The 13,548-nt window shown below is 35.9% G+C and overlaps 1 protein-coding gene across 1 annotated transcript; it reads right to left on the reverse strand.

The window, feature by feature from the left end:
* Positions 1-3,848: 3,848 nt before the first annotated feature.
* Positions 3,849-13,193, reverse strand: LOC107598895 (calcium and integrin-binding family member 2-like). Its single transcript, XM_016290335.1, has 5 exons — positions 12,982-13,193; positions 9,670-9,781; positions 5,020-5,167; positions 4,632-4,827; positions 3,849-3,996 (listed from the first exon to the last, which is right to left on the reverse strand). Exons 1-5 carry the CDS (start codon positions 13,191-13,193, stop codon positions 3,849-3,851), a joined length of 816 nt encoding a protein of 271 aa, XP_016145821.1.
* Positions 13,194-13,548: the final 355 nt, after the last annotated feature.

Consider the following 13,548-nt stretch of genomic DNA (forward strand, 5'->3'; position numbering starts at 1 on the left):
CAGTTGTTCTTCTCCTTAGCCCAGGTAAGACGCCTCTGACGTTGTTTGTGGTTCAGGAGTGGCTTAACAAGAGGAATACGACAACTGTAGCCAAATTCCTTGACACGTCTGTGTGTGGTGGCTCTTGATGCCTTGACCCCAGCCTCAGTCCATTCCTTGTGAAGTTCACTCAGATTCTTGAATCGATTTTGCTTGACAATCCTCATAAGGCTGCGGTTCTCTCGGTTGGTTGTGCATCTTTTTCTTCCACACTTTTTCCTTCCACTCAACTTTCTGTTAACATGCTTGGATACAGCACTCTGTGAACAGCCAGCTTCTTTGGCAATGAATGTTTGTGGCTTACCCTCCTTGTGAAGGGTGTCAATGATTGTCTTCTGGACAACTGTCAGATCAGCAGTCTTCCCCATGATTGTGTAGCCTAGTGAACCAAACTGAGAGACCATTTTGAAGGCTCAGGAAACCTTTGCAGGTGTTTTGAGTTGATTAGCTGATTGGCATGTCACCATATTCTAATTGGTTGAGATAGTGAATTGGTGGGTTTTTGTTAAATGTGAGCCAAAATCATCACAATTAAAAGACTTAAACTACTTCAGTCTGTGTGCACTGAATTTATTTAATACACGAGTTTTACAATTTGAGTTGAATTACTGAAATAAATTAAATTTTCCTCAACATTCTAATTTATTGAGATGCACCTGTATATTATGAAATGTTTTCAATTTCATGAAAAAAAACGATTCATATATTCATAATTATGACAAAATAAGTCTTAATTATGAGATAAAGACAACAGATCAATGACGACAAAGTTGAAATTATGAGAAAAAGTCATAATGACAAAAAGGTTAAATTATGACAAACAATTATGAGATAATTATGACAAACTAAGTCAAGACAATCAAGATGACAAGTCAGTGATGACAAATTTGAAATTGAGATAAAAAGTCAATGATGACGAAGTCAAAATTATGACAAGCCGATATGAGATAAAATCAATGACAACAAATTTGAAATTATGAGATAAATTGTAGAGGTTGTAAGGACATTTTCCATGTGACATCAGTGGTTCAACCGTAATGTTATGAAGCTATGAGAATACTTTTTTGTGCATAAAGAAAACTAATATAAGGACTTTATTCAACAATTTCTTCTCTTCCGTGTCAGTGTTTGAGAATTTTTTTTTTGTCACATGGACTATTTAAACAATGTCCTTACTCACTTTCCGGGTCTTGAACATGTCAGTTGCATTGCTGTCTATGCAGGGTCAGAAAGCTCTCGGATTTCATCAAAAATATCTTCATTTGTGTTTTGAAGATGAACGAAATGTCTTATGGGTTTGGAACGACATGAGGGTGAGTAATTAATGACAGAATTTTCACTATTGGGTGAACTATCCCTACAGCAGAGGTCAAAATTGTCAGTGTCATAAATTATAATCTGTCCCTCAAAAAAAAAAAAAAGGCATTGTAGCGCACAAGTCACATAGACTACTGTTTGTGGTGATTTTTATACTTTTTGGAAAAGAGCGACGTGAACATTCTTCGTAATTTTCGTTCTACGGAAGAAAAATACAGGTTTGGAACAACATGAGAGTGAGTAAAGGATGATGGACTTTTAATTTTTGTGTGAACTATCCCTTTAAATAATACATTTTGTCACAAAATCAAGCATTAACCCCAAAATATCAATAGATGCACTCAGTCAACAATCAACAGAAAACCTTTATTAAAAGTTAAGTCAAATGCCCTCTATCACATCAAATACTGAAAAAAGGTAAGAGACAGTTTGACACTAACACCTCAAGTTAGGACAGAAAGGATAGAGGGATCTGTGGGCGGAACAAATACATGGAGAGCGAATGACAGAGAAGACAATTAGAGAATATATGATGACAGAGCCCTTCATTCAACTGGAGAACATTTAGATATGATTGTCGTCATGCTCCAGTTCTATAAGCAATTAGATTGTGAAATGGCAAAGCTGTCGGGACATTAGGGAAAGGGAAAAGTTGGGGACCGTAATCTAATTCATGCATTTTATGGAGAAAGATTGCATAGCTGTAGAAAACTCTGTCTCGGTGGCGCTGATGCCAATAATGTGCTTGTAGCCCTCTCTCTCTCACTCTCTTGTCCAGTTTGTTTGTCCCTTCCTAAATGAAAACTGTCCCATGATTTATTTGATCCCAAATAAGAGTCTTAGAAGTGGGAGAGTGAGTTCAATTTGTGTCCAATGTGCCACGGACATTGGTAGAAGCCCATAAAAGTGGTTTACAATCCACATTAGTTTTACTCCAGGACGAGGTGTGTGGTTCAAACCCACAAAAGGCCTCAACTTTCCATTTCCTTTCTCCGAAAACACAAGGGATTTTTGATCCAAACTTTTCATTGGTAATGAAACAGCCATGTCAGTCAGTAATCCTGTCAAGTGTATTTCCAAAAATCAAAGGAAAACAACAGTAGACATTTATCCTCCGATATGGACTTATCTGTTCAAGGAACATCAGCATTTGTGTCTTCCACTGAAGCCAATTTAGATTCGTATATGGAAGGTGCTGCAGTACAGAAAGATGACAGACAGAAAGAGCATATTAGATTAAACATAAAAACATAAGGACCAGTCAAAATCGAATTACGCCGTTTCATGTCCCTAAAGCGATGGCATTAGTCTTAACCACTCAAGTCGATTTCTGCTGTCTCACTGGTAACGTATCATTAATGTTCACAATGTGATTTAAAAAAATATTCGAGAAGAACCAGGATGAAGAGCAGATGGCTTCTGATGGCATTTTGGTAATACAATTGATTCTAAAATGAATTTGGAATTCCACCAGATCAAATAGCAGAAAGAATTGAGCTCCAAGCCTTTGTCATAGATCTTCAACAGTAGACATTAACCACCTGTGCACACGACACTTGGGGAAAGTGCTGTGTCATTCTCTTAAAAGGAGTTTTTTACCATATGTCACCCTTTACTGTCATTTGAACGAATGTTTAAAACAGTGAAGAAGCAATTTACAAAGACTGAATTGTTCCTATTGGTTTCTATATGTTTTCTATGTTTTTTTTCCTCCCAAAACTGATTCGATAAAGAAACGTGCATAATCAGGTAATGGCACAAAAATGGCGAAAAAGTGTATTTATCTGAAAAATTATATTTTACTACCAGTTTAAAGGTTGTAAAGTTTTTAAAAATGTTTTTGAATGAAGTCTCAATGAATTAAGTTTTGGTCACCGAGGCTACATTAATTTGATCAAAAATATAGTAAAATATGTACTTTTGTAATTTTTCTATTTTAGTTTTCTATTGTAATGTGTTTTAAAATGTAATTTATTCATGTGATGTAAAACAGCCATTTTTAACAGCCATTACTCCCAAACTTTTTAATGGAATGCCGAGTTTACAGCATTTAGCACCTGATTAAGCTGGACTGTGAGTGTTTAATAAATAAGACACAGGTATTTGTGTTGAAATACCATGTGCAAAAATGTGTTTAGTGAATTGGCCACTCAGTGATTATGCAACAGCACTTAATCTAATTATTTTCAGAAAGAAGCACTGCAGATTAATAAAAAAATGAAACATAATTAAAAGTGTCTCTTGTAGCACTGTTAATCCTTAAACTCTATAATGAATGTGTATATGAGATCTGATTTAGGGGTACATGTTCCCATTAAAGTTTTAAATGGTTGAGTCATGCAAACAGTGTTGTTTTTTGTTTATTTTGTAATTTGTACAAATATATTGTAATTTGTAATCAGAAATGACACTTCACCTTTAAGTTACAAAAAAGTACAGTCAGCAGAATGCTAAGGGCATAAATCCCTTCTACGTTAACTTTCTATGAGTGTTCAAGAAAGTAATTCTCTCTTTGAATGACAGCTGCTGAAAGCAATTCTAGATTTTTTTGGCATCCAGGTCTCCAAATGATGGTACAAATCCTTCCTGTCCCTCTCAATCACGTGGTCAGTGAGGCACAGCTGTGCAGTCCAAAAAGGCCTGTAAAAGCCAAGCAGAAGAACTCTTGCACTATAAAGCATATTTAAGCGCACTGCAGCCAAATTATAGCAGCGTGCCTCCAGAGTAGAAAGCTAACTAGAACTTTAGCAACTAGCATAACTGCCTTTACACTGATAAGGACTTAGTATGTCTGATATGAACACATGAACTCCCAGTAAAATGATGAGCATCATTTCTGTGAAGTACAAACTAGTAAGTAGTACATAAGCGTAAGTACATACGGCAGCATGCTATCCAAGAAAATAAGCTAATATGCAACTGATTTTGGGAAAGTCTACACAGGCAGTAAATCTATACATCATACAAATAGTAACTCAACTTGCAATTTATTTCAATAGATTTCGATGAGTTTGATGTTAGCCTGTTGCTAAGTTAACACTACAGAACACTAATAGAAATTAAATTGCCATTTTTTTGTTAGATTTGACTATTTAATTCAATCTATCTTAGTGATTAATTAAATTATATAATGAGAATTGTGCCCGCATTCTCCACCATCTAAAATAGACTGAACTACCAAAGACCTAACTTTAAATTACAATTTATAATAAGCAAAACTCTGAATAGAATGCATCTGAGGAAATAAGTCACATTATTACATCTATTGTTCTTACCTTAAAAAGTCAGGCGCCCTGGAGATCATGTTCTCAAAGTCGGCAAAGGAGAGCTTGTTGTCTCCATCCAGGTCGGCCTCCTCAATGGCCTTCTCACACACCAGATTAACCTCCTCTGGTGTTAGCTCCTCCTTCGTTAACTTGTTTAGAGTCTTTTCCAAGTCCTCCTTGCAGATGTAATTATCCACATTGAAGTCTAAGAACAAAACAAGAAGATAATAATTAACTACAAAAGGTGATCATGTTATAAAATTGCTGCAGCGTTTATGAAAGTTGCAATATAAATGTTTATTACAACCTCTAAAACTGTGCACTGTGACAATCACAGTGTAAAAAAATATTTTTGTCCTTGTGGACTGTACATGAGTTAATAAAAAATGACTTTTACCGTATATTTTAAAAGCAAAAATGGCTTTCAGTTCTCTGGGAGCCATTTCACTGAGTACTGAAAACATGTCCACAAAGTCGTTGAAGCTGAGGTTCCCCTGGCCGTCTTCAGAGAATGATTCCACAATCCGATTCCTGAACGGATTCTCCTAGAAAACCGAAATTGAATATTTTATTAGGTTTATTGGGATAACACTATAAAAAGAACTAGAGAGGCTGCAATATTATTGTATTTTTAGTATGATCTGTCTATTTACTATTATAGTGTTTCTGTCATGACAACTCTTTGAGAGTTTAGCATGGTAATGTACATGGCAATGTTAATGTGTTTGGTCTTGTTGGAATAGATCTGCTACGATTCTGTTGCAGCAGAGCAAGTACCGACTTGCTACTGCCAATACATCCACAGACATACTACTGCGAGCATGTAGAAAATAACATACATAACATACATGAAATAATCTCCATATATAACATACATGAAATTACCCTGTAGCAGATCTATACAGGTGGAGCTGGGGAAGGTGGAGGGTTTCTGAAGTGTGCTGCAACTGCTACAGCAAAGCACTAGCCAAGTTTTTGAATGTTGAGCAGCAATCTGCTGATGCAAAAAGAAACCAATCAGCTGCACCGTGTGAGCAATGATGTGATTATATCAGATTGAGTTAGAACCTATCAGTCTGCGCCATGTAGAGTTTCATGACAGAACTTTGTATTTAGTAAGATTTTTATGTATTTTCAGTGTCAGTCTACGTTTTAGCTAATTTGTTGTGTGATTCTTTTTTTTTTTTTGATTGTGTAGCAGATCTATACAGGTGGAGCTGGGGAAGGTGGAGGGTTTCTGAAGTGTGCTGCAACTGCTACAGCAAAGCACTAGCCAAGTTTTTGAATGTTGAGCAGCAATCTGCTGATGCAAAAAGAAACCAATCAGCTGCACCGTGTGAGCAATGATGTGATTATATCAGATTGAGTTAGAACCTATCGGTCTGCGCCATGTAGAGTTTCATGACAGAACTTTGTATTTAGTAAGATTTTTATGTATTTTCAGTGTCAGTCTACGTTTTAGCTAATTTGTTGTGTGATTCTTTTTTTTTTTGATTGTTTGATTTGATGTTGATTGTAGTTTTAGTATTCTCAGTACTTCAACTTCATTTTTTCCATCTATTTATATTACATTTTATTTCAGCTTAATTTCAATGACTGAAAATGACAGTAACAGTTAACAGAAACAACACTGTGGAAAATTTATCTGGATATTCTTATGGAAACCTACAATTAAAGGTGCAATGGTGAAACCATAAAAATCACATAATACCACACTATTCTTTGAAATATTTTACTAACAGTGACAGTGACATGACGTGTGGCTATAGTGTCCCATACTCAGAATTTGTGCTCTGCATTTCGCAAGATCAAACTTGATGTCTCTGCTCTGCTTTAAACACTCAACATCCTGTGCAGAATTATAACTACACCATCCCAGGTGATATTTTTGTGCCATTTTACCATCTGCAAGGTCAAAATAGCAAGCTTTACATGTAGGATTTGAGATATAATATGTTACTTCGGGTTATGGGTTTGCTCAAGTGAGGAGTATAAGCCATAGCAAGCACCACAGCTCAACTTGAAGGAACTTCAGGCATGATTTCAGATCCAAATAATCTGTTAGTAACTGGATTGATGACTAAATCATACTGAATAGCCTTCTTGTAAACACTGCTATCAAATGAAAGTTCAACAACAGATTAGAAGGTGTAGATTAGAAAAATAATCTGGCACGTAAATGCTTGAATCTGACTATTTTCTTAATTTCATTTCAAAATACCTTGCACATATGCGCAGTGCAGTATTTACATGTGTTATATTCCAAACTGGTCAGTGGAGAAGACTGAATATTTGCTAAAACCTCTTGTCTGATACACATTACATCTTATTTATTTATTGATATGTCTGCAAGGCAAAAACTGTGATTATGGACATTATTGCACTAGTTTCTGAACACATGTAATGCACATGTAAATGAACATGAAATTGGATTGCAATTCGAATTGAAGAAAATTTAGACTGCCTTACGGGCAATATCATAAAAAACATCCATCAATGTGTACGTCAAAAAACTCAGAGGCATTTGTATTGGCAGATGTCAAGAAAACAGCCCTCTAACGCTCTGATGTGTTAAATCACTCTACTTCTGCACAAAAAGGCTAATTATCCAACTGAAGGGTCAGAGATTTATGTTTACGAAGGCTGAGAGGATCTTTGCAAACTGGAAGCTGTCATAGTCCCATCAATCCCAGCTTGAGTGGTCTCCATCAGTATCATCCACCTCCTAGGGTTGGGTTTATAGCTCCTTCGTGCATCTGACGGCTTTAGAGGGCGGTAAAATTATGTCTCCAGCAAGGGGGACATAATGGGGCTCATTCTGGAGCCGTAACATCCAGCCAATTTTGAGGGTTGGGTCTGAATTATTAAGGAACGTTTAGATTGGATCAGCGATATGATCGTTATAATGAATCCTCAGCTCTAATTAACAATTTTTTTTATTAGATTGAACCTTTAGATTTAATATTTCGAAAAAAGGTGCATATGGCTTATTTAAATCAAATAGCTTGTAATGTAAATCAATTGGATCTTTTTAACAGTATAGCAGATTACTTAAATATATATATAAGTAAAGTATAGACATAAATATCAGATGTCACTCTTTATCTCCCAATAATATGTCTTAGTAAGATGATATAAAAAACAGTTTTATGATCAAAGCTCTATTGTGTTTTTATTGTGGTGAACAATATAATGCAATTGAATATAATGATGATTGAAAGATTCCTCAAAAAGCACTGTGTTTCATATTTCATTAGTGGTCGACCGATATTGTTTTTTTGACAGCCGATGCCGATATCTTGGAAAGCAGGGTGGCCGATGTAAAGCCGATATAATTATATTTATTTTAATTAATATTTAAGAAATGTAAAAATAATTTGAAAATAGATTAAAAAATAAATGTGTTAAATAAACACGTATACTTTATGGCAAAGTATTTTTCACAAATAAATAAATATTTAATAAAAAATATAATAAAAAAAGGAAGTAAACACTGTAACCAACAGGGCACTCAGTATTCTGGGAAGTTTGTGTGCATTGGGAATCATATTTTCTCAAATAAAGCTAAGGTAACACTCATTTTACATACAGCACACAGTGAAAATGACATTAATATGGCAGTTGGCAAATGCATAAAGCGCAGCATAATTTGAACTCACGAGTTTAAAGTTTGTCGATCGCGTGTCTCCAGTGAAGCTATACTCTCCTCCTGTCAGCATTCAATTCACACAGACCGACCGTCACGCAGAGAACATGCCATCATGCAGGATACAAATGCACACTTCACAAGATCTCACAACTGGATCCGACTAAGTTTGCAAGGTTTGTGAAACTAAATGTTCATTAGTCGTTTAAATTTTTTAAATGCGTATTTGCTGAATGCTGCTGGCAAACAATAAAGTATTATAATGTTTGCCTTTCTATTACTAATAATATAAAAGCAATCGTTATAATATTTTTTGTATACATTTTAATTCCTTTGTTTAACCATTCTATCTGATTATTAGACAGAACTGTTAAGGACGACAGTGAACAAGAGGGAGAATGTGAGCACTGTGTGCTCAGGCGCTGCCGTCAAAATAAAAGTTCCACCTCGAACGCATCGGCCAAACAGAAAAACGTATCGGCCGATGCCGATATTTAAAAAATGTCAAATATCGGCCGATATATCGGTCGACCACTATATTTCATACTCACATTTGAATATATTTCTAAAAAATTATGGATAATAAAGTAAACCTAAATTGCTTCAGTCCAGTTTGTGTTCATCTTTGCTAGCATTATAAAAGTTTTCTTTCACCGTGAAAAGATACGTGAGCCACAACCTAAAGGATGTGTTTACAATTATATTAAAAGTCCCTACTTGCTAAAAAGCATAACCTATAAATCAGATGACATAGAGCATGTAGTAGATTGAAAAACAGGTTTTTCAGCAAAGTTTTGATCGTAGGGATAATTTAGAAGCCTCCAATATTTGCATATCAAATATAATACAATAGGCTTTACAGAGTTTTTAAAAAAGTACAAGTTCGTATTTGAAAGGAGATAATCTGAAAGAGTTTTAAAATAATCAGTTCAGGAATGGCACTAATAAAGTGTTACCTCTACTAAGTAACATCATTATTACTTTAATACTAGCATAATGCTAATGCTCTTATTGGCTAATCCTATAAACGATCTCTTGGCGCTGTAGTTCGATTAAATGTATGCGTCTTTACAACCATAGAATATCTAAAGCGCTAACATAATTTGCTGAAATGGCATCATCTCATGGAGCGTTAACTTTCACAAGCATAGTGGTGTTATATCGCTCGCTCCCACCGCTTGTACTTTGTCATATAAACAGCCCAGCCAGCGTAGCCATTAAAAACCAATTTTGCCCTATAAAAACTAGTGTCTATTATATCTGATATAAACTAAATGTGCAGTGAGGGTCAATGCACAAGCATCATGTTGCTTAAACAAGAGAACGGGAATATTTCTGCCCCCACTTATGCTGTTGTGTGCAAACTGGAAGGGGAGTTCTATAGTGAATAGTTAGCATTACCTTCAGTTCCGGCATGTTGACTATGAGGGCTAAAGGGATTTTAACATCAGGGTCGTTGGTGTAGTCCATTGGAACCAAATGTGGAGCCAGCTCGTGGTATCTTCCATGCAAGCTGCAATGCAGAAAAAAAGTAAGAACTAGTTACTGCAGTTCATCGCTGTTCCTGTGACAGCGTTCTTCTTAGATCACCTTGTGAATCAGACCTCATTTGTTTTATTCACAAAAAGGAGAATGAAACAAAATGGCTCATTTGAAATGTAAAAGAGAAGACCACAGTCCTGAGTGATGGTATTTTAAATTTACTGATTTACTGAAAAACAAGATATAAGATAGCATGGGTCAAGTAGAATGCTATTTCAGTATACTTTTATGGTTTTTAGCAATATTTTGAATTAGATTTTATTTTTAGTAATTTTGTTGAGTGTTTTTGTCATTTTAATAGTTTACAGCTTTTATTATTTTATGTATTAGTTTTAATTTATTTAGTTTTTGTTACTTTAGTACTTCAAGTAAAAGTAGAAATGCCATCTTGGCAAATAGTTGAAAAAAGAGTAAAAAAAAATATATATATATATATTTATTTTATTTTATTTCAGTAAACATTTATTTTATTTTAAGTAACATTTTTATTAAGGTTTTAGTTAACTACTTTATCCCTGGTAAAATAACAAGTTAAGATTAAATATTTGGGGAGGAATTATAATCTATTAACACACAAAAAAACAAATGAAAACAAAACAAAACAAAACAAAAACAACATGAAAAGAAAATGTTTATATTTTGTTTGGTGATGAAATTTATTGTTTTGTTTCTTTGTTGATGCAATGACAGCAAAAATAAACAAATAAATAAAAATAAATATATAAATAAAATAAAATAAAAACTAATGCAAAAGGCAAGTTGACAAGTTGACAAGGTACAAGAAACAACGTTTAGTTTCCTTCAGCATTGGTTTATATTTAATCCTGAAATCACCTCAATGGTAAAAAATAAATGCATTTCACACATTCTGTCAAACTCAATTGTTAATTACACTAACTCATTATATATAAGCACTCAGTATAAGAGGAATTAGTAATAGGGTTGCAAAGGGGTGGAAAATATCCGGAAACTTTCCAAAAAGCCCTGGAATATTTCTGAAATTTACTGGAAATTTTCCACCTTTTTGCAACGCTAATTAGTAATGCTCTTGACTAAGCAGGCAGATTTCACAAGGCTGCTTTTCTATTCGTTCTGCACAAAGAGTTTTGGAAGCTTGCCAGCAAACGTGAACTCTGAACTCTCATTCTGAGCATAAGAACACTGTAATAGGCCTTTGCAGCAGTAATATAAAAAAAAACTTGCAGAGAGATGATAGCAGATGTTCAGTAAAAATCAGGACCACAGGGAAACAGGACGAAATAGAAAGTGGATGAAGCTTTGTGTGGGGAAAGAAAACATTTAATATTTTGCACTGACAGTATACAAGTAAAAAAAAAAAACACAAATTTTTCAGCTTTTTTGTTTTCTAAAGACCAAGCAAAATAAAAACAAAGTAGAAACTAAATTAAACAAAAAGCAAGTTCAACAAAAAACTAAAACAAACAAACCAAGAAAACAAAAAAAGGTAATATCACGGTATACTGCTACAAGAAACAAAATCAGAATCAGAATTAGCTTTATTGCCAGGTATGTTTACACATACGAGGAATTTGTTTTCGTGACAGAAGCTTCCACAGTGTAACAGCATGACAGCGACAGAACAAAAAACACAGATAATAAAAAAAATTCTGTTGATTCTCCACAGTGCTGGGGGATGGTGTCTTGTAGTTGGTGATCTCTTTCAGACTTTTCCACACTGATGCTGAGTCACTGGAAGAGAATTGAATCCTTATTTTTTCAGAATAATTCCTCTTTGCCACTCTGATATCCTTTTTCAGTGTGTATTTACTGTGGGTCGGTATAAGATGAACCAAACAGTAATCAGAGAGTCCTAAAGCTGCCCGTGGGACAGAGTGATATGCATTCTTTATTGTGGTGTAACGGTGATCCAATATATTACTGTCTCTGGTGGGACATGTGATGTGCTGTCTGTATTTTGGCAGTTCACGGGAGAGATTGGCTTTATTAAAGTCCTCAAGAATGGTTAAAACAGAGTCTGGGTGTTGTTGTCTGTGATCTGATCAGCGAGTTTCTGTAAAGCGGAGCTCACGTGCGCTTGCGGAGGAATGTAAACACTGACGAGAATGAACGAGCAAACCTCCCGCGGCGAGTACAAAGGCTTACAGTTAATGAAGAGCACTTCTAGATCTGAACAGCACATCTTCTTTAACACAGTTACATCTGTACACCACCTCTCATTGATTTAAAAGCATGTCCCGCCGCCGTGTGATATTCCCGTTGATTCTGCGTCGCGATCCGCTCTGAACAGCTGAAAGCCCGGGAGACTCAACGCGCTGTCTGGAATGGCGTCTTTCAGCCAGGTTTCCGTGAAACACAGAGCAGCAGAGTTTGAAAAATCCTTATTTGTCCGGGAGAGCAGAAGGAGTTCGTCCGTTAGATGGATGCTAGGCAACGGCATCCTGAATTCGCGCTGCCTGAGCTTCACGAGCGCGCCGGCTCACTTCCCCCGTCTGCGCGTCCTGAAGCGCTTGATCAGCGCCGCAGCTCCCCCGACTACAATGTCCAGCAAAACATCAGAATAATCGAAAACTGGTGAAATATCGGGGGGTGTGTACTGCTGAATGTCCAGCAATTCGTCTCTGGTGAAACTGATTGCAGGGATATAACTAAAGACAGGACAAACTAACAAAAACATAAAAACAACTGCGGAGCATGCCACGGAGGCAGCCATCATCGTCGGCGCCATCACAATTATCATAGACAGCTAAAGTGACCTATTGCAAGAAAAAAAGAAGCACATCTCCTATTGCAAGAAAAAAAGCACATCTCCATTCATGACTGTAAAAAAAAGTTTCATATTACTGTACTGTAGTAAACTACACTGAGGTGATTAAACATGCAATTAGTGATTGCTTAAGCTTGCAGACGTTAATAACAAACACACGCATTACAATAACTGCAGCCCATTATATTTATATTATGACACATGATAATATGTTTTCAGAAAAAAAAACCTTTGCAAGACATGTTATTAGCCGAGGCTGTGGAAATATTTCTAGTATTGACGATTGTACAGTACTACATACTGTATCTTGTACCTGCCGTAGTTACAAGAAAAGAGACAAATCTCATGTTGCACCAGAGGCATCCAATCAGGATGCAAAGAAATACGAGCCAATTCATAACGATTGCCGATAACCCTACGCTAACCTTGCATAACAGCCAGGCGGATTGTGCGGGTGCGTGTGGGGAACAGGAGAAACAGAGTGTTTTATGAAGGTGATAAAGTACAAGACTCCATTAGGTTTGCCAGTGATTGTCCATTTTGTTTCTCGTGCTCCACTGGCCCTGTTATCAAAACCAATCTCAGTGTCATTGCAGAGGGACCATCCATCCACATGAATCAAACCGGGCTGACGCATCTTATGTAAGAGCTGGAAGTACTTACGAAACACTAGATGACAGCTTGGAACTATAGAAATGAAAAACAACATCCCTGAACGAGCCATCGGAAGTAGGAGTTCTTATGCAAATAAGGTTTGCAAGCTGTTTGACAAAACAAAACTCAAGAGGTAGACATAATTCAGGTAAGCTGTGCATTATATACTTGAGTGTGCCATAAAGAAAGTACATGACTGAAACCGCAAATAATGTGGAGGAGAGATTCATGCTGTTACTTTTCTAATCCATCAGATGTACTATTTTGTCTGGTGAACAGTAAAACAGCCAAAAATTCCCATAAACTTAGACTGAAGGAAGAACTCCTATACTAATAGA

Source organism: Sinocyclocheilus grahami, unplaced genomic scaffold (assembly GCF_001515645.1).
Source record: "Sinocyclocheilus grahami isolate Dianchi unplaced genomic scaffold, SAMN03320097.WGS_v1.1 scaffold257.1, whole genome shotgun sequence".
Lineage (NCBI taxonomy): Eukaryota > Metazoa > Chordata > Actinopteri > Cypriniformes > Cyprinidae > Sinocyclocheilus > Sinocyclocheilus grahami.

What these genes read in the sequence shown, in the direction of transcription:
- LOC107598895 (XM_016290335.1), bottom strand. Translation starts at nt 13,193, where the DNA reads ATGCGTCAGCCCGGTTTGATTCATGTGGATGGATGGTCCCTCTGCAAT. An exon ending in TCAACATGCCGGAACTGAAG is followed by an intron (nt 5,168 to 9,669) that starts GTAATGCTAACT and finishes TCGGTTTTCTAG; the next exon opens with GAGAATCCGTTCAGGAATCG. An exon ending in AGGGCGCCTGACTTTTTAAG is followed by an intron (nt 3,997 to 4,631) that starts GTAAGAACAATA and finishes TGGCTTTTACAG; the next exon opens with GCCTTTTTGGACTGCACAGC.